This window comes from Rosa chinensis, chromosome 2, assembly GCF_002994745.2.
Source record: "Rosa chinensis cultivar Old Blush chromosome 2, RchiOBHm-V2, whole genome shotgun sequence".
NCBI classification, from domain to species: Eukaryota; Viridiplantae; Streptophyta; class Magnoliopsida; order Rosales; family Rosaceae; genus Rosa; species Rosa chinensis.
In genome coordinates, this window is record NC_037089.1 from 3,024,039 (window position 1) to 3,044,842 (window position 20,804).

At 35.9% G+C, this 20,804-nt stretch overlaps 1 protein-coding gene across 2 annotated transcripts; it reads right to left on the reverse strand.

Annotated features, from left to right (window-relative positions):
* On the reverse strand, positions 1-17,396 carry LOC112187648 (nuclear pore complex protein NUP205). 2 transcript variants are annotated; one of them, XM_024326528.2, is made up of 45 exons: positions 17,050-17,396; positions 16,815-16,910; positions 16,082-16,156; positions 15,859-15,963; positions 15,656-15,766; positions 14,942-15,101; positions 14,472-14,557; positions 14,167-14,289; positions 13,848-14,075; positions 13,045-13,134; positions 12,755-12,913; positions 12,477-12,593; positions 12,192-12,398; positions 11,849-11,950; positions 11,577-11,720; positions 11,073-11,203; positions 10,845-10,964; positions 10,538-10,658; positions 10,002-10,199; positions 9,098-9,216; positions 8,847-8,997; positions 8,644-8,756; positions 8,473-8,554; positions 8,305-8,391; positions 8,116-8,193; positions 7,541-7,747; positions 6,915-7,007; positions 6,696-6,806; positions 6,434-6,604; positions 6,263-6,318; positions 6,110-6,182; positions 5,836-6,026; positions 5,622-5,748; positions 5,446-5,523; positions 4,774-4,938; positions 3,732-3,896; positions 3,524-3,661; positions 2,725-2,868; positions 2,325-2,447; positions 2,148-2,243; positions 1,916-2,053; positions 1,724-1,824; positions 979-1,098; positions 538-670; positions 1-323 (listed from the first exon to the last, which is right to left on the reverse strand). In XM_024326528.2, the coding sequence occupies exons 1-45, from the start codon at positions 17,182-17,184 to the stop codon at positions 240-242; spliced, it is 5,652 nt and encodes a 1,883-aa protein (XP_024182296.1). In that variant the 5' UTR covers positions 17,185-17,396; the 3' UTR covers positions 1-239. The 2 variants fall into 2 exon arrangements, with proteins under 2 accessions (XP_024182296.1, XP_024182295.1); XM_024326527.2 differs by having other exon boundaries at positions 3,524-3,664.
* Between the last annotated feature and the right edge of the window lie 3,408 nt (positions 17,397-20,804).

The following is a 20,804-nucleotide window of genomic DNA, read 5'->3' on the forward strand; positions in this document are numbered from 1 at the left end:
TAAGTATCATGATTACTAACTTTATTTGTGTTTGTATTATTTATGGTTATAACCAACTAGTGTTCACATAATAATGTCTTCCTGAACTTCTATTAACACATACAAACGAATCTGACATTTTATAGGGGGACGGATCACAAAACCCTCGGCAGAATCCTCGTATACAACTATAATGATATTACCGTACATTAATGTGAATTTGGATTTTGAGTAAACTATTATATCCTTGTAGAATATTTTCATGAAGACAACTTTTGGATCGTCATTTCCTTGAGCGAAGTCACTAATCTTCGAAACACTTTAAGATTGTGGCCTATTTTGTCCTGAAAAAAAAAAAAAAAAAAAAAAAAGAAACAAGCAACATAAAAGAACATGTCAAGACTTCCGGAAGCATATACCGGAGCAAACCATTCTAAACAGTAACCAAAGAGGGCTCTCTTCTAAGAAAGACCGGCTAACATCCTTGAGTGGGAATAAAAAAGAAAGACCAGGCTACCAAGTATAATGTCAAGCAAGCCAAGTTGTTAAGATGCATACCTCACTAAGTAACTCGAGTCTTTCTAAAGTCAAAATAAGATTTCCGCACAACAAAGATATGTCTTGTTCTGGGCCAGAGTTGGCACCGTATGTAATTGTCTTCAAAGAGCGAGCGGGATCAGATGCCAAAGAGCTGCAAAGAAAAAGTAAGATTAACCAAAGAAAGTTGCCAATCAATACCAACACCAACTATGCTTCAAGGACAAGTGAAATCAAATAGTCATGAATCATTAGTACCAGGAGCCAGCAGCCTTCCTAATCACAAATAATTATAGGTCGGAACTGAAGTCCATATGGGAATATGTACATAAATATGATCGCTTTTTTCATTTTTGGTCTGACAATGATACAATCTCTTACAAGACTACATATACTCCCACCAGCAAACCCTTCTTTTGAAAAATTAAGGCAGGGGATGGGGAAAGAAGATAAGATCCATACCTGTCCTGAAAATGGCTTAGGAAGACATTCAGCACATGTTCCACTAGTGGAAGTAATATAGTTATTAACTGATCTCTATTCCCGACAACATGGCACATTTCCACCATCGCAATATACCTCCTATAGAATCAACGAATCAATTAGAAAACAGATGCTTCATGATAAAAAAAAATTAAAAAATTAAAAATAAAAAAAAAAGGATATAATTTTACTACTTCAGAGAGTATATGATCTAAATGGTGATAGACATAGGACATATGGCTAACTAACTGACATCAGCTTCTTCCTTTTGCCAGGGAAAACTGAAATACAAATTAAGCGCTGACCTAGCCTTTAATTGTCACTATTATTTTTAGTATATGTCCACCAGCTATTATTTGTATTTCCTGTTCGCTATTGCTTAAAAACTAAAAATATATTCGACACCTGAAGAATATCATTAGCCTGTTACTTTTGTCAGGGAAACTGAAATACAAACTGAGCACTGAACTAGGCTTTGATTGTCACTATTTCTTTTTTTCTTTTTCTTTTTTTCCTTTTTTTTCAACAGCTATTACTTGTATTTCCTGTTCGCTATTGCTTAAAAACTAAAAATAAATTCATCACTCAAAATTGCATTACACAATACAATTTCACATTGAAAATTTGAAAGTAAACTGCACCACAGCTAAATTCTCTGAGAAACAAACCTAGAAGAACCTTCACATTAAATTGGTCTACTTTTCCCAAGAAACTTAGGGAGTACCTTTTCTGTATATTGTCAGATGATGAAACATACACTTGCCGAGCATACATATTGATAATTTCATCCACCTCCTGTCTTGATAATTCATTTATGTCTCGAATCTGCAGTGTATACATAGTAGTTATTTGATGTTCAAAAATTTGCTAAGTGAGGCAAGACCGCAAAAGGAAATGTTGTTTTCATCCAGTTTACCCTATTAAGAAGCAAGGATTTTTCCTCAGCAGCTCTTTCAAGAGCACTTGTTAAAGAAGTGAGAAAAGATCCAAGCAAACTCAATGTTGGCTGTTGAAAGGAAACGGCAGCATTGTAATCAGGAGGCATGTCTGAGACCTGTAAGAAAGCAAGTTTGTAAGAGGCTTATCAACAGATCTCTCTTGTGGGGTTCCATCATTAAGATCATTTACATCAGCCCAACGATAGATACCTGCAGTCTAAAGGACTTCTTTGTGACTAGAAAATATAGATATGAGCTGAGGCTGAAGCATATTCGAAATGAGTTAAGCTCTGTTTTCCTGTGATTCTGTTCATTTGCCAAGAAAATATCAAAAACTATACTTCGAGGATGGTAAAGTCAGTATCTGGACTTTAAGTTGGTGCAAACCTCAACAGATCGAACTGATTGAGCAGAACTTAGAGTCTCACAGTCACGAGAGAAAAGAGCATGTATCAAACAAAAAAGACCTTGAACAAAGCCAGATTCGTCACTCTCTTCATATGGCCAAACCTACAAAGGAGGGAGAAAATCTAAGCATTGCACTTGTTCAAAAAGCGGACAAAAACAGCAGGACGGCTTATACAACTCATTTAGGTATGGAACAGCGGATTTTACAGATCCAGCTGGAGGCTGTCAGAAAATGGATATCAAACCTCTTTCCTTCCATTTTACAATTAAAAAAGCCATTTTGGGAGCCATAATATTGAAGCTGACTTATAGAAAGGGAAATTGACCACGTCTTGTTTAACAAATCTTATGCAAACAAAAACACACTTATCATTCATACCTTGCTTAGTATACCAACAACGAGGTTTATCTGCTCCATCACCAACTCATCAGCTTGGGAAATGTCTTCCCGAAGAACATGATCAAAAAGTGATCTATGTCCCTTGACAAATTCTATGACTTCCCGAACAACTTTATTCTTCACCTATTATACATCCAAATTATTACACAAATGGCATTTCTGGAAAGCAATACAAGGGGGGAAACTAAACATAAAGAACAAAGAGTGAAGACTGACTGACAACTTTAAAGAATTTTGAAAGAACAAGAGAAGTATTTCAATGGCATATAGAAACAAGAGGCTGTGTATGGTGTGCCTAATATTAACTTTGAAAAACTGAAGTTTATAAAAGCCAAGTTATAAGATCCGATAAGCTAAAGATGCAAAGATTTGTAATAAAAGTGATCCATGCAGGATTCTTTACTTCGTAGTTCCTACCATTGCTTTTATATACTTCATAAAGTTCCTACCCTAAAAACGTCTCTACATTTAAGAAAGTCTGATGTTATTTCAAAAAAAAAAAAAAAAGTCTGATATTAATGACTCCACTTGGACTAAGTATTTGACAGGACTTGCAAATTGAATTTGAATTCAGCTTTCTCTAGAAATTAGACATTACTTACAATATTATGTGGCAATCTTTAATTCCTACTCATACTCAATTCCACAGGAAAATGGTCATTTTAATAGATAAAATAATGATCAGACCAGGATTCTTAGAGAACAGAACAGAAATTTTCAAAGCTTCTTGAAAAGAAAACCAAATTCTTTCCGATAAAGAAAAAGGATGCTGGCTAACCTCATAAAATTCGGATGTATCAACTAGAGACAACAGAGAAAACACCAATCTCAGAATAGGGGTTACAATCATCCTTTGCTTGTTGATATCCACAGAAACATTTCTTTGATTCTTAGTGTCAATCCATCGCAAACTTCCCTGCTAGTATTATAAATTAGGTGAATGGGATACAAGAAATTGCACAAAGAAGTACATAAGCAATACTTACGAAAACGTTGACCGCCCTGCATGAAGCAATATGCTCCAAAGCCCCCATTGTAAAGATAACCTGAGCTCCAGATTTCCCATACTTATGGCTTATTCTCAAAAGCAAAGCAAGTTCAGCCTCCAGAGTTTGCGCTCGCTGCATTGATTCTCGAGAATGTGCACCATCCTAGGAAAAAAGTAATATAAAGTTCAAAAGTAAATATTAGTGGTAACATGGAAGTGCCCAAAAGAGAACTTGAATTGAACAGTATTATAAACTCAGATAGTGACACCACAAAAAAAAAAAAAAAAAATTAATAATAGGGGAGTGAAATTCACACCCCCCATTTTACAATCCACTCCATGTTTCCTTTTTAGTAACTTAAATTTTTGTCTTTAGCAACTTAGTTTTGTCTTTTTATAAGTTTCAATCAAAAAGGGAAGGAAGGAGTGTGGATTGTAAAATTGGGAGTGTGGATTTCACTCTCCTAATAATAATAATAATTACAGCCAAACATAAGAGGAATTTAAAGTTTAAATATGCGCATTACATTCCAAAGATTGTGGTGGAGATAAATGTTACTTTCTCCTAGGATTTTATACTATTTAAAAAGAGGCAAAGTTTTTTATTTCTATTACATTTTATTCTTAACCAATGAAAATGGAATTTGTGCTGATGCCATCCAACTCTCTAAACAAAATTGCCTAGAATATTATATTTAAATTAAAAAAAAAAAAAATAGAGCAGAGCAGTAGTGTGTGTATAACTCAGCACTATGGTAGAGGAATGAAGAAAAGAGTTTAAAAACTTGGATGGTGAAAGTTCAAGAGTCGCTCTTCTTCTGACCTTACAAAATCAGCAAAGCATAGTGATAAAAATTTCTAACAACTAAGCACAAAAGGTATCAGGAATTTGTTCCAACATAGTAGAATTGAAGTGCTGGCCACCAGCTCCCAACCCCAAACATGGTCTGTTTTAACTCTTATCTATGTATTTATCTTATTTTTGATTTTTTTCTAGCCAACAAATTACCAGAAGTTGAATCAGTTGATTAAACAAGCACCTGATAAGATAAGCTGCTGATGTTCGTAAGACAAGATCTTAGGAAACCCCTGCTTTGAAGTTGGCCCAGGAAATATCTATCATGATCTACACAGATGATTGCATCCAAAACATAGAGTGCCATAGTCTTCCCAAGTTCACTTCCTTGAGTAGCATCTTTTATTACCTGAAGAATCACAAATAAAGGAAAAAATATGAGACATAAGAAGGGAGCATTTTTCATTGTAAAAATCAAATTGATTGTAATGAAAGATCTTGGAAAGCAACAACAATGTTATTATGGTGAGCATGGTTTTCTGAAGTGTACAATGCAGCTGAAGCTGATAAAATAGTTAAGCAAGCAGCCCAATAGTGTTTAATAAGGAACAGTTAAGAGATGTATTCAAAAAATGTTAGAAAAAGGATAGTCATGTGAGGGATACAATTTGTTTAAAATGTAGTTGAAAGATCCACCCATAAAATGTTATAGGGATAGAATATACTGAAAGTAGACAGAAACTTAAAACCAACAGGTTAAACAATGAGTTGCTCAATCTTATGAAAGCATCTCGAATGGCCACTTTTGAAGTTACTACTCCAACCACATCTTAACTCGGTAGTCGATAATTCAATCCAATTACTTACATGTCCTCTATCATATGCAAAACAATTAGGGAAAGAATGATATACTTACCAAATCCAAAATAGATTGAGCTTCTTTTCTTAAAATATTGAAATTGGCACGGGCAAGTTCTGCTTGTTCTCGATTGATCTGCGGAAATAACATAAACAGTGCCACCATTACTGACTTCTGTCAGATAATAATTAAAGCACTAACTAACATCGCAGTTGAATTATGAAACTACAGACCTTCTGGAGATCCAGATCTTCACCCTCTTGCTCATCAAGCAACAAAAATTGCAGAACTGTTGATGGGATATCTGGATCAAGCATATGCTGACAATACTGAAAATAGCTGAGGAGCAATGCATATTGCCTGAAGACAATGATCAATGGTCAGATTGTGACTCAGAAATTACGACAAAGCATGAGGAACAACACCACTCTCAGACCAGTACCATACCGTCTCCTTAAGGCTTCTGATGATTCAAGTCTGAGAATTGCCAATATGAGCCTAAACAGGATTGAATGACAAGCTGCATTTGGTAATTGCTTTGCCATGATAATATCAAGACATGCCTGATTATCAGAACTAAAGCCACCAGGGAATAAAAATCTTTCATCTCGTAACTTTGCCATGCATGTCAATGCAACCTATAGAAACCTTATTTTGTTATAGATATACAAAAATCCAAATTTCAGCAACACCAGAAGATCAGGAGAACAAATTAATATACCTGACACAACAAAAATGCCATCTTTAATGAACAATCTTGAGAAGCAGAAGCAGTCAAAGCAGCTACAAGAATCCTGTTTATGACAAGACAATAATATGCTATGGAGAACATTAAAAAAAAATGAAAAAAAGGAAGATGTTGATTTGAACATACTGATATAGAAGTTCAGATTGATGTCCAAGTGATGATATTCTTCGGGAAGCAGAGATCTAGACGAACAATAAGAGGAGAAAAATGACAATGCTGACAAAAATTGAAGTGCTTAAAACCCAATGGAAAATTGTCAATGCTATAAACTACTATATACAATAGAAAAAAACAGACCTCAACAACTTGCGACCAGGCGGTTAACATATGAAGTTGGGCAGCTTGCTCTTCAACGTTCTTATTGTTCTTCCATCCCCATCTCAACAACTGTTGAATTGTTTCTTTTGCATCGTTCAGCTCTGCTTCACTTCCAATGTTACTCAAGTGGGGATAAACAGCATTGAATTTCTGACGGGAAAAAATATCAGCACAAGGATCATATGTTTTGAATTCAATTAGATAACAATTAAACATCTGGAACTTAATTATGGCAACCAACCTGCCAAAGTTTATCACGGAATGACGCAAGGTCTATCAATCGATCACCACGCTCCGAATAGTAATGGACACCACTTTTTCCAGAAGTAGGATTACAAACTACATCCTCTGCCTAGGAAACGCATTTATTGATGCAGTGCAAATGAAATGAAATAACATATTAGGACCAGAATATTACTGGCAAGTCAAAGATTCATGGTTGCTGGGAACAAAAGATTACCAACAAATCATATTTCGTATTGGAAACAATCTCAGAAAGCTTCGTGTTTGTATCGGGGGATCTAAACTGAACCACTTCAAGCAACTCCAACACCTGAACATCATCCCAACAATAGAATAGTAAGGAAAAATCAAGAAAATATAACAACTTTATTATTTTTATACGATCCCATGGACTATGAAGTATGAACCCCTATTTTTGAAGAAATTGAAATATTGGAAACTTCAAGATGACAACTCCAGAAGAACTGGTATAAAAGAATATAACCATTAGAGATTATTAAGCCAGTATTTTAATGAGGCATCCAACCCAAAACCAACCAGTAATGAGTGGAGAGACCCAAAAGATTTTGTACATTGAGATTACAGCATAGCATGCACGATTTCAAACTTTATATGCTCAATAATACACGCACCTTAAGTTATCTACAATATCAACTAATGATTAACTAAAGATAAGTCAAAGACTGTCAAATATACCTCAAAGGAATGAAAAGAAGTGCATGTGGATATCTTTCCCATAAAGGATGACAAGGACAATGAAACTTAATTAACTAGTAAAATATAGCAGCTTACGATTTGAACAAAAAAGAAAAACCACTTAAGAATTTAAGCAATGAACAATACCTTACTCTTCCCGACAGTTTGGGTTCCAGAATGTTCAACACCATCTTGAGGAGAAAACGAATGAGACACGAGGTGATCAATTCCAGTTTCGAAAGTTTCCTGCCCAAAAAGATGCGCAAGGATGCTACGAGATGTTTCTAGGTGAGTGGATTTATTGACATCACCAACATGAAGTTCAATAGCTAGTAGTTTCAACAGCCAAGCTCTCTGTGAATAGTTAAATTAAAGATTTTAATTAATTAACATAAGAACCATATAGATATAGGATTTGCAAATATGATTAATAGTTATTTTATGGATGCATGAACAGGCTCAGGAGAAATGTAGTTAAGATAAGAATACAAAGCTTTGGCGTCGATGCACTAAAATGCCAAATGCAGGCGAACATATAGAAATGGAAGGCATCTAATATAGTCGGAACTTAGAAATATGACAGCTACTGAAATAGAACAATGACAGGAAATATTCAATAGGCAATGTAAAATTAAAACAATCCCTGTAATATCCATGAGTTCAGCAATGTGTAGCTCTCAATAAAACATGAAAATTCTGTAAAAAATAACTGCAGAAGCAACCTGATGAAGGGAACTGACGCGTAGGGCCTGGTTGTTCCTCCTTTTAGGAAGTGGGGCAACCCCAATCGTATCTAGGTGCTGAAATGATAAAGGAACTTCATATTAAACACGTGAGAATGGAAATATTAAAAAAAAATGGAACTAAACAAAGATTTATCAACATTTTTTTAAGTGTAGTTGAAGAGTTACCTTTACAAAAAACTGATACTTCTTACTACTCAACAGATCCATCGCAGGATCACATGTTAGTGGATCCACACACAATTTATAAAGGAGCTGCAAAGAAAAGGGTCAACAAATTCTCTGGAAGAAAGTGTGGGAATATTTTCTGCAGAGGTAGAGATTATCTAATCTTACCTGAAAACCAAATTCATGAAGTAACATATTCACATCAGGCTTTGAAAGCTTCTCCAAGATCTCAAGGATAACCTTCAAGCAACTGCAAATAACATTTAACACCACAATTCATGGAGCAGAAATAAAAACAAATTGACATCAACTGTTAAGGCAACATCAGAGCAACTATACCTGTAATGAAATTTTGGTTGTAGCACAGTACGCTCAATGGGACTGTCAAGATCAAATTTGAGTAGCAAATGGGTGATATTGGGAGCTGGCCGACTGATATTGTCAGTTAGAAGCTGTAGAAAATGCAGAAGAAAATACATAGGTATTGTAAGTTGTAATAGTTAACAGAAAGGAAACAGTAATTACAGAAGTTACCGGCTAACCTGCAATATTAGTACACCTGGATCATCACTAGCGTTCTCTATCACCTGAGAATCCTCTGATCGTAATTCTAGGCAGGCTGCATAATCCTCAATCAAACAGCTTGCAGCATTTGACTTTAGCAGTAATTGTACAAGCCCGACCATGCGAGAACTGTCACCCAAAAATAATAATTAGAATGACATTTGAGCCTTCACCAAACTATCAGATTGATAGAGCAAAGTAAATGACAGAACTTCAGAAAAGGAAGTGCCTTAATATACTCATGATTTTGACAGAGCACTGCTGAATTTGTGGTCGAAAATCATATCTGACATATTCCAATAAAGCTACAATTTGATTATGATCTTGAGAGAGTATAACATCCAGAGGCTGCACAAAGAAAAAGAAGCAAGAAGCAAGTAGTTAGTTTGATGACAATAGCATCCTTGAAAGATTTTGGCATGGACAAATTCAATGAACGAAAAGAACCTTAGGTCTGTCTTATGCAACTTAGATCTATGCATCAAATTTATGTCTATTACTGGCATGGAAATAATTGTAAGGCATCCATTATCTCAGCTTCAAATATCCAGTCATGACAACAGGACAACAAAAATGTGAACTTTTTCTTTTTCTCTCTTTTTATATCATTATCTACTTTTGCACGCATGTTTTGTTAGTAAAGATACAGTTCATTTTGTGATTCTGCAGTCTCTTAGGAAGTAAACTTCAGCAGACAAAATGTTTCACTTGGTTGACATCATCATGCCAAATTTTTAGCTCGTGTCCTAAGATCTTAACTTTTACAGAAAGAAGGATCTGAGTATCACTTTATACACCTGCTACAACAATATTCAAGACCCAAAATTAATTCAGACATGTGCTAATTTTGATGGTTTTACTCAATGAAAGCCGCTTGACACCAGCAAAACCTCAGATGAAATCTGACACCCGGGAAGGAGAACAAGACATGTGAAAGAACTATAAGAAGCCATACACCCATGAAGGTATGAGATAGGTATTGGTGAAAGTCAGATGCCAGGAATATTAAAAATGATTCACAGATTCAAATAAAGGTATAAATCCACCTAGAAGAAAGTCTGCCCAAGTTCATGTAACAAAGTTTGTAGGGAATATTAGAGGTTAAAAAAGCTATGAATCTGCAAGATATCTACCTGGTACAGAGGACGCCAGAAATCAGAAAGAAGCAAATCCTTCTCCAAGACAAGGATTATAATCTCCAATGAGAGTTGCACAGCCTTCTCTAAGAGTTTCCCGTACACTTGATTTGTTCGTTCAGTTATAATGGTATTGACACCTGGCAGAAGGATGCCCATGATGTTCCGGAAAACAGATTTTCCACTCATAAAGTCCTGTAACAAGTAGTAAGAGTAAAAATGGTTTTGATAATGCCGTTCTGCATTAAGTGTCAGCAATCATATTACTATAATAGAATTACTTATGAAGAATGGAATTCCACAATTATCAGCAAGCTTACTGTAATATCATAAGACAGAACACATTTTAAAGCAATAAGCAAACAAATTGAGTAATAGCAAAGAGAAGTCCAGCAAGGAGAAGGAAGATCACTAAACTCTACCAGAAGTAATGGGAGGAAAAAAAAACCATGGCAGAATCAATAGCACATGCATGCTGGATTTGATATTCAATGAGCAGCACATATGAACAGATGCACATGATGAACACATACTTTTAGCAATTCTAGAATTGGTAGCTGCATCTGGAGTGAAGATTGTGTTACTGTTGAAAGCTGAGATTGATCAATGACACCATCAATATCCTCTTCACTGATGTCATACAGACTCAACATCCTGCACATTAATTCATATGAGATAAAAAAAAATATTAAAAATTCATCCACATTCCATTTAAATCCAATTTCTACAACTTGACTCATCTCCCAATCAGATGATTTTGGTTTAGGTAACAAAAGGCTGAGATTAACATATGTGAAATGTAAAAAGACAAGCTTCTTAAAAACTATAAGATATACTCACATATGAAAGTGCTGAAGACATGCAACAACTAATTGCCATTTCTCACAAGGATCGGCATAGGCTCTTTGAGGGAATGGCCTAAAAACATGATCATAAATGAACCTGAAAATTCCAATGAATCTGCAAAACAGAAGAACTCCTTATCACTATTCAAAATTTAAGGAAAAAAATTAGACAAAGTAGAGATCAAAATTACAAAGAAATATTTAACAAATCAGCAACAGTTACCTGCGCCCTCTATCACTTAAGTCTCTTTCTTCAGATATAAGAGCATTTAACAGGTTAAGGAAGGATATTGTTGAAGGATATTGCTCTCTCCTTGCTTCTATTTCATTGAGCTCAAATTGCATATCATACACCTGTAACATACATGAGTTTCAACATATACATAAGGTATGGGAAAAGTAAATTTCCTGCCAAACTAGCCACCTGAAACCTAGCCTTAAAACAGAGAATCTGACTAGTGTCAATTTGTCAATAAAGTATGTCAGGAACTTATCTAAGTAACAAGATACAATTGGGGCCTTTAAAACAAGATGTGAACCAGTACTCCAGACTACCCTCAGACCAGCTTAAATCTAAGATATTCATATGTTGCAAGAAGAAAAGGCTTGATGGAATAACTAAACAGGTTCAGGCAAAAAACTAGAAAGAGAATTCTGTTTTTGCTACTTTGAAACCTATCACCTAGCACAATAAATATACAGAAACCACCAAAGTCTAAAAACCAACCTGTGCAGCCATGGGCTGTGCACTCTTCCCAACATGAGATCCAACAACCACGGGGAGATCATACTGCTCAAGATAACTCCAGACTGTATCTTTTAGGACAGGAGAAACATATACAAAAGTTGTTATTGCATTACGCAAGGCACCCTGCAACAGTTACAATATAATATATCAATAACAGTGAAGTGAAATTCAACTGAAGCTTCTCACAATAACCAAATAAGGCAGAATGCTATACTAGATACTCCAGACAGCAATTCAGTACAGCTAGTTACCTTTAGATAAGGAGGCACATTTTCATAACAAAGAAGCTTAAACAAAGGCTCAATATCAGGAAACCAGTTCTTTCGTTCAAGGGGATTTCCATTTTCCACAACCTGCAGATATAAAAACAAGTTATTCCTTTCAACATAAAACCAATGAGAAGATTGTGACGTATCATTGTATCCTCAGCGTAGAGTGCTAAAAGGTATCAACCTAACAAGAAATGACAGGTTCATGCTGGTAGCCTACAGGTAGAAATAAAGTAAACATGACCAAAGAGACAAGTTTGAAACAAGTCATGGACTTTGTCTGCTGCTGATTTTCACCTAATTAGAAAAGCTTTTGGTCACAAACCTTTTGAAGGACATTCAAATAAGCAACGAGTGCTTTTGCATCACCCTCTGGGAGTTCCGGTAACATGGCACCAGCAGTTTGAAGGGACTGTTTAAACTTCTCGTCATAAATTGATAAGCTATCAAACAAAGTGCTCCAACCAACAGAACGAAACACTTTTCCCTGAAGTAACTCAAAAACCTTTGCAGCACCTTCTTGACTAGAAGCCTGAAATAAAAGTATGATCATGGGCATCAAAACTATTTTGTGAGAAAAGTATTAACCAGCTCAAACATGTCTTCATACCAAGGTACTCAGCATATTCAAGAACGCCACAAGGGTTTGAAAATTTGTATGGTCCTCTCCAGCAAAGTTCACAAAGGTCCACAAGACATCATTGCCAGACAACAGCTCTGGTTCCTTCTGGTAAAATTATTTACAAAAGAAAGTAAATACAAGGTCCAACCGATAAGCAAAAGGGAAAGATGAATGATAAAAAAATAATTAAAAGACCTGAACTAAAATTTATACAAAACTAGAAAGTTCCACAGCCCTCAGGTATTTAATCTTTAGTTCAAACTTACCTGATAAATTCCACTCACAAACTCCAAAAGAGAGACGAATGGTAGTGGACCATTTTCAGAGGCTTGTGAAGTTTGGTTACTATCATGCAAAAAATCATGTGATCCAACCAGGCGGTATGGACTAAGCATGCTCATTGCCCTCTCCTTTGATTCTTTGACCTGTAAGGAGTTGAAACAGAAAACTGAATATTGGAAATGAAGGGGTAGAACAAAAAAATACAGATACACATGTAGAACAAACTAATACAAACTAGAATTGACTTTATACTGAATGAAAAATATCAACTAACCTTGTCTCTAGCAAGTGGGTGAGATAAGAAGCAGGTGATCAACTTGTGAAGATAAGCATTGTACATATAGCTTATATCCTCGTCATCATTCTGCACATGTTACACCAATCCTTACAGGAATGCCAATGAAAACCAATATAGGTTGTTTCTATTCAAAAGGAAAACAATGTAGGAAATGCAAAATTGTAGATTAATCCCATTTGATACCATCTGCTAGAAAAAGTAACAATCCCCTAGAAGGCCTCAAACAGCCAATTAACCAAGCATAGAAAATCGACTTATTCAGTGGTGACTAGATGTGAGGCTACTAGGGTAACATTATGACATTGCAAATGGAGCACCTTTTAATTCAAATGAGTAAGCCAGCCACCTTCACACTTCATGCAGGAAATGAATGGCTCCTTTTTTATAAGATTTGAACAAACCCGAGCAGAGGAAAGCAACTACAAATTGAGAGCAATCGCCGCAATTGATGAAATAAAAAGATTTGGATTTGTGATTGTAAATCTGAAAGTACCTATTGTGATCTTGTCAACTCCGGTAATACGCATGCCAAATGCATGAAATGGGCCCAATTTCCGAAAATACCCAATCCGATTCATCGTAATTCACAAAATTATTTATAATAGAACTATAGATAAGAACTGAAATATGTTGCCAACCCCATAAAATATGACTTAAGGTACCTGGTGTCAGTTATTTGACAACCTATATTAGGATTTAGGTGAGACGAAGAAGAAGCAACAGGTCAAGCATTTGACACAACTATTTGAAAAATAGAGATTCAGAGCATAAGAACTAACCTCATAAGCTGCAGTTTTAAGAACTTCATCTAATATAAACTGGAAAACGTTCTTTGAAAAAACCACTTCCAAGCACAACTGGAGATAACCCAAATCACTCGATGAAGCACTTGAAATAGCATCCCTTCCGGGAAGAGCATCTTGTATTAACATCAAGTGTACAGCCCAAGCAAGCCTTATGGTACCGACAAAGCCCTCAACATTTGGATCATTTCCGGCTGCCATTACCTGAAGCTCAGATGATGAGCAGCAATTTCCAAATCCACATCAGAAAGTTCATAAACACTAAGAAGAAAAAACAACAATTTTTTTGTCTTACGATTTCATGAAATTCATGTCTAAAAGATGCATCCTGGGACAGGACAGATGCTTTATCAGGTGCTGCACTCAGAGCGTCTGATACGAAAGCGATCACAAGAGAAAAAAGAAGACTGAATGTAATCTGCAAAAACGTGAAATATATGAATAGCAAACTCAAATGGACAAAAAGATAACCTAATAAATGGTACACATAAAACTCGTGTTTGTGAGGAGAGTAGGCTTAACTGTCCACTATTTCCAAGCCCAATATCACAATATACAATAAGCAAAAGTAAATCGTTCAACATAGAGGATGGAACATGCCTGGCGTTTTATAGTGTCATTAGTCCCACTAAGTTCAGAAGCACTATCTTTATACACGAGAAATATATCCTTTACATCCTTTGGACCTGCAAACAAGATATAACAAAAGATATTAACATGAACTGTCTCAACAAAAGACAGCATGTGGAAGTCATTGCTTAGGACTGTCACTATCCTTGGTTTTGTTTAAACAAGCATATATCATGCATATGATTCCAATAAAAGCTATATATAGTCAATACCATAGAAAACTACATTAAACACACAAAAAAATGGTGAGTCAATTAAATGTGTCCAAATTTTGTAGTCCGCTATGCAATATGTAATCTAAAAAAGGTCAAGCTCTATCACTGTAGCCATCAATTAGGCGGCATTAAGAATAAAAATGGAACATCCCATTTGTAGACTCTTCCAATGTTGTAAAAAAGCAATGCTAACTGCAATAACAAACCCATAAACATGATGCTTACTTGTCCGCACAACCAGAATAGAAAGAACGAGGCAGTGTCCAAGTATGAGCCTTTCCCGGGAAACCACAGCTTGTCGTACAACAAGAGCACCTCTAGAATCGAGAACATAACGTTCAGAATGAGGCCCGCCCAGGCCAGCTGGTTCTTCTCGATTAAGTTCCTACAATGAAACCCAGAAAAAATCCTTAAATGTACATCAAACTATGACAGTAATTGTGAACTTAATCAAAAGAAATTAATCATGGTGACATTTGAGAAAATTTAGAGTTGCTTCCATATTACCATATCATCGATAGAAGAAGATTCCTTTTAGAACTATGATAAATACTATCGTGAAGTCATGGAAGAAGATTGGCAGGAAAGTAACAATAAGTGTCTTTGATGATCTCAGAAATACATAAACGTGAGAAGCAATGGATAGCATAATCATCTTCTTAATTAGGAAACCCCATTGTTAAAGAATTAACATGACAAGAAACATCAGTTGTCAACATGTTTCCTAAAATTGCTTTTTTAACTCTTATAAAAAGTAAAATATTCTAGGTCTTATGCTAATTTCACTATTTTGACATCGCCAGTGCAAGCAGATTGGACTAAATCACAGACACAAGCCTGAATGAATTATAAGACACTCTGTAAGCTTCCCAAAGGAACAAATTCTCGACAGAATATTTAAAACCCAAGACAAAGTTTAGAGGGAAAACCATTCCAAACCTTTATAAGAGATATTAACCTCTGTCTAAGCCCATTATTGATAAGATTTTCCAGATATTTTTGAATGTCAGATACAACTTCAGCTTCAAGTCCCTGATCAAGCACAACAGCCTGTGAAACCAATAGTATGTTAGCAAGAAACTAAGGATCAAAGTAATAACTAAAAGGATCTAGAAAGATAAGTGGGATCAGGAGGGAGATACCCTTAAAAGTGTATAGACAGCTGTTAATAGATCTCTTCTCTCAGTGTACCAGAGCCCTGTTGCAAGGCGCAAAATTTCTAGTGGCTCTCTTCCCATTAAGCCCCACTAGGAATAAAAAAGAAAAACAACACATAATGAATTTGGGTGTCCACATGTAAATTATAGCTTTATAGGTCAATTGAATATTATGAGAAAAGGAAAAAAAAAAACAGCAGAAAGCTACCTCTTGATTTGCAGAGACAATCAAACGGACACAATCAATCTCGTTGAGATGGAGGTCATCACTTAACTTCAAAGCCTACAACAGTAAGAATAATATTATCAATAGTTGTTCGGAAATGTAAATGATGAGGCAAATTTGCATTATCCTGAGTGGAAAAATATGATAAAAAGCAGAAGCATAAAAGACAAAGCTAAAACTCTATAAGCTGAAACAATATCATCAATAGTTTTTTTAAATGTAAACCATGTAGCAAATTTGCAGTATCATGAGCGGAGAGTTATGACAAAAAGAAGCTCAACCTTCGTTTGAGAAAGAAGACATCCAAATAAAATGCAATATTGCAATATCATATGTTTTACTAGTCAAAAACAACGAAATTTAAATGTTGGTATTCTAAACTATCCAACCATATGAGCACTCAACTAGGCATAAGAACGAGGTGTCGAACTCTAAGGCTGACTCAAAACACGATGGAAAGTATGTCATTTCTGACAAATCATATTGCCTAGTATATGTGCTGGACGCTAAAAAATACATTAATACTGTACACATTGTAGCTAATTTCATACTATAACTACTTATGAGTACGTTCTTAGCTTTTTCTACTTCAAATACACTAAAGTGAGTCCCCTTATAACTAAATTCATCTCAAAACCAACACCTCAGACATTTCCCTTCTCCTAATTCTGATAAACCAAGCATACAAAACACGAGAGGGGATAGAATTACATACAATCTGGACGTCCTGGTCATCAAGCAAAATCGGTGGCCCATTCGGAAGCCTAACTTCTTTGGACTGAACTTGAGCTCGGTCCGACGGCTTCGGAGGCTACAAGAACAAAATCCAGCAACAATCAACATCAAAATCAACAAGAACAAAGTGAATAACAACACTACACAGAGCTCGCTAGCTACAAAATCTCTGCGATTCTTCTTCTACATTGTGAGAAACAACAACAGAGCTGTACCGGATATGAGAGGAGGGACTGGAGCGACGGGAGAGAGCTTCGAATAGCGTGCATGAGCTCCACTCTCTGAGATGGGCTAGGCAGCGGGCCTAGTAGCGCCGATTCGATTACCGCGAGGAGCTGCTTCGGCGTCATTGTGGTGGATTCCAGTTCGGTGCCGGAACCGGCGCCAGTAGGGAGACTGGTGCGAAACCCTAGGAGAGAGAGAGAGAGAGAGAGAGAATGGAAAAGGCGGGAAATGCGATTGGCAGGTTTTGCGGTTTTGGTTAGAGAGAGAGAGAGAGAGAGAGAGAGAAGAAGAAGAAGAAGAAGAGAGGTTTGGGGTTGTGGGTAAAACCCCGTATAAGCCCTAATGTTCAACCCGCTGGGGGAGTATTTGAATTACAGTGACTTTTTTTTTTTTTAACGAATAAATGGGAGTAAGGTCAAATATTATTAACAGCTGGACTTTGGGGCCCAAAGCAGTGGTTTGGGCATTGGATTTTCGGCCTGTAATGAGGTTTTTATTACGGCTGCCCTTTGCTTCGGTCGAATACAAAATCAATATTTTAAGTTTGGTAAAATTGACTTTTTGGTAATCGAAACTGATAAAATTGAAATCGAATAGTACCTAAAAAGTTGGTTTGATTTTGATAAATATCGAACCTACCGATTATCTAATATTAGTTATATATACTTTAATTTTTAATATATATAGATGTATATTAAGAAATATAAACATATTTATTTTCATAATAATTTTTAAATCAATTAAATAACTCATATACAACTGCTAATATATTGTGAGTTAAACTTAGGACACTTATAAATGGGAGACTTATGCCTCTAGATCAAATGATACTGAGAAATAGTACATGTGTTTTAAGTAACTTGGTAAAAGATCGTTAAATAATTAGTTTTATTGAATATTACTAAAACTTGATGTCATATGTACATGAGAGAGCTATAATCAGATAAGGGAGATAAATACAAAGTTTTCAACAATTTTTATCAAATTAAAAAGTTTACTATTGTTCATTTTTATTTATATTACAAAAGATTTGTTGTAAAGTAGGTAATACTAAAAACCGAAATATAGAATTTAGTAGTGATGATTAAATATTGTTGGTGACGAAAAATTCCGTAGAGGAGTTTGACTTGCCAATGAATGCGGACTGGAGCGGAAGCTGACCGGGAACAATCAAGAAGTTTAATCATTGTGCGTAATATAGAATTTAGTATGATAGTCATTCATTGCACACTTATAATCGTAATCATTGTGCGTAATTGTTGTCGTAATAATCGCCGCATTCATGACTGAAATTTAACACCATACTAACTACGGAGTTAATCGCCTTAATTGCGAGCCCAACAGAATTTGACCACTCCCACAATGCCCCCAAATTTTCTCTTTGGACACTCGTCCTAAGAGGAAATTTCCATTCTCTGACTATTTCAAATCTTGTCTCCAATATTTCCTCGAGCCCTGGCCGTCCCGATTCTTTCCTTGAGCCCTGGCCGCCCAGAATCTTTCCTCTGGCCCTGGCCGTCCCGATTCTTTCCTTGAGCCCTGGCCGCCCCAATCTTTCCTCAGGCCCTGGCCGCCCCGAATCTTTCCTCTGGCCCTGGCCGCCCTTAATCTTTCCTCGGGCCCTAACCGCCTCGATTTTTTCCTCGGGCCCTAGCCGCCTCGATTCTTTCCTAAAGGTGAAGATTCATTTTCAGCATGAGACATGGAATTGCCCCCATTTCCTTTTGAATATGATCAACAACATTTTATTCTCCTTGGCCACCAGCCTTGGGTATTTACTCTGGCCACCAGCCTTACACATACATTTCAACAACACTGACCACAAATATATTTCAAATATAAAAGGGAAAAAATCAGAATATGATTACTAAAGGAAAGAAAGCTAGTCTACGTTACCTAGACTTTTGTCACTTCGGGGCTTGTATTCCATCACTCCCAGTCCTTAGTGACAGAAATGAGATTTTCAATGGTGCAACTCCCGCCGTCACTTTTTAGGGAAAAGTGATTCCCACATACGGCGCCTCTTGTTGGCTCGCCAATGAATTCTAACTGGAGCAGGAGTTGACCAGGAATGATCGAGAAGCTTCATTGGAGCGTTGACTCAAAGTTTGACCGTCAGCTCAAGGAGGATGGGGGGTACATGCAGAAAACCCTTCGATGCCTAAGTTAGTACGTTTCTTAGTTGAGTGCAGTAAAACAAGTCGGAATGAGATGGATTACCTGGATGTCGAGCCTCCTTTATATAGGCGATGACTTAATTGGGGAACAAGCCGCCATTATTTATGCTTTTATGGCTGCATTTATTTACACGCTTATGATGACAATTATTGCTGCACTAATAACAGTTAATCATTGCGTACTTACGACCGTCATTCATTGCGTATTTATAATAGTCATTCATTGCGCACTTATAATCGTAATCATTATGCGTAGTTATTGTCATAATACTCGCCGCATTCATGACTGAAATTTAACGTCATACTAACTACAGAGTTAATCGCCTTAATTGCGGGCCCAGCAGAATTTGACCACTCCCACAAATACCAAATATTTTGGTTAGTAATTGGTAACTCCATTTTGAAACCGAAAGCTTTGATTTTGAAGTTGGTAAGGCCACTAAGGTTTATAATCGATTAAAACCGACCGAATGACAACCTTATGTTTTATATTTGAGCTGCTTATAATTTTGTGGAGGAGGTCTTGCTATTCATGACTATATATGTAAATCGAATCCGGCTCCTCTAAAGTTAAATTCTCTAAAGTTATGTGAATTTCTTAACATTACAATCTTCCATTTAATCTAATGAGTAGAAAAATAGACACATCAACGAAATACATATTGAAAATGATTTTTAATCATTTTTCTTTAAAACTAACGTTAACTTGGGTTGGTTTCTAGGACTCAATCCCTTCTTTGATATTAAAGATCAATGAGAATATTTCATGATTACAAGTTAAATAAATCAAATAAAGGCTACAGTTGTCCATTAAAACACCTTTCATGATCGATAAGTTTATAATATGATTTGTGGAGTTAGTTAGATTCTTATGGCCTTTAATTTTCGTTAGGAAAAAAAAAAAAAAACGATTCTTTAGGTATTCACAATTGACATACATGACTACTTACATATCCATAAACGGCACTGCATGGAGCAAATTTGTGTATGAGGCGAATTTGTGTATGATAAGATGGATTAGAAAGTAGAAACCCATCATCTCCCGAGGAAAAGGAAGGCGAACAAATCAAAGAGTAAATGAACAGGTATATGGGAACCCTTTGCAATTAAAAGGATCGGACAATGGCCAAATCAAATTCTTCCAACAGAAACAAAAGCTGAAAACTCAAATCAAAGTTAAAATTTCCTTTGAAATTGAAATATGAACAAATGCCGTTTTATCTTGGAAGTGGGAGAAAATTAAAAAAGAAAAAAGAAAGAGAGAGAGAGAGTTTAGAATTTTATACAGGACTTAGATCGCTGCTGGGACTTGAATCCCCAGTTCATAAAAGATCTCATAGAAACTTATACTTCCCAGTTCTTTTAAGGATGCTGTTTTTTTTTTTTTTTTTTTTTCATTTGAGATAACGGCAACGTTAAGAGGGTTTGGAATAGAAAAAATAGGTCTATTTTGTATTAGTCGATGTGACCATGTTCTACCCATTAAATTAGACGGAAGGTTGTGATTTTAAGAAATTCACATAACTTTAGATAATTTAATTTTAGAGGAGCCGAATCCATATAAATCT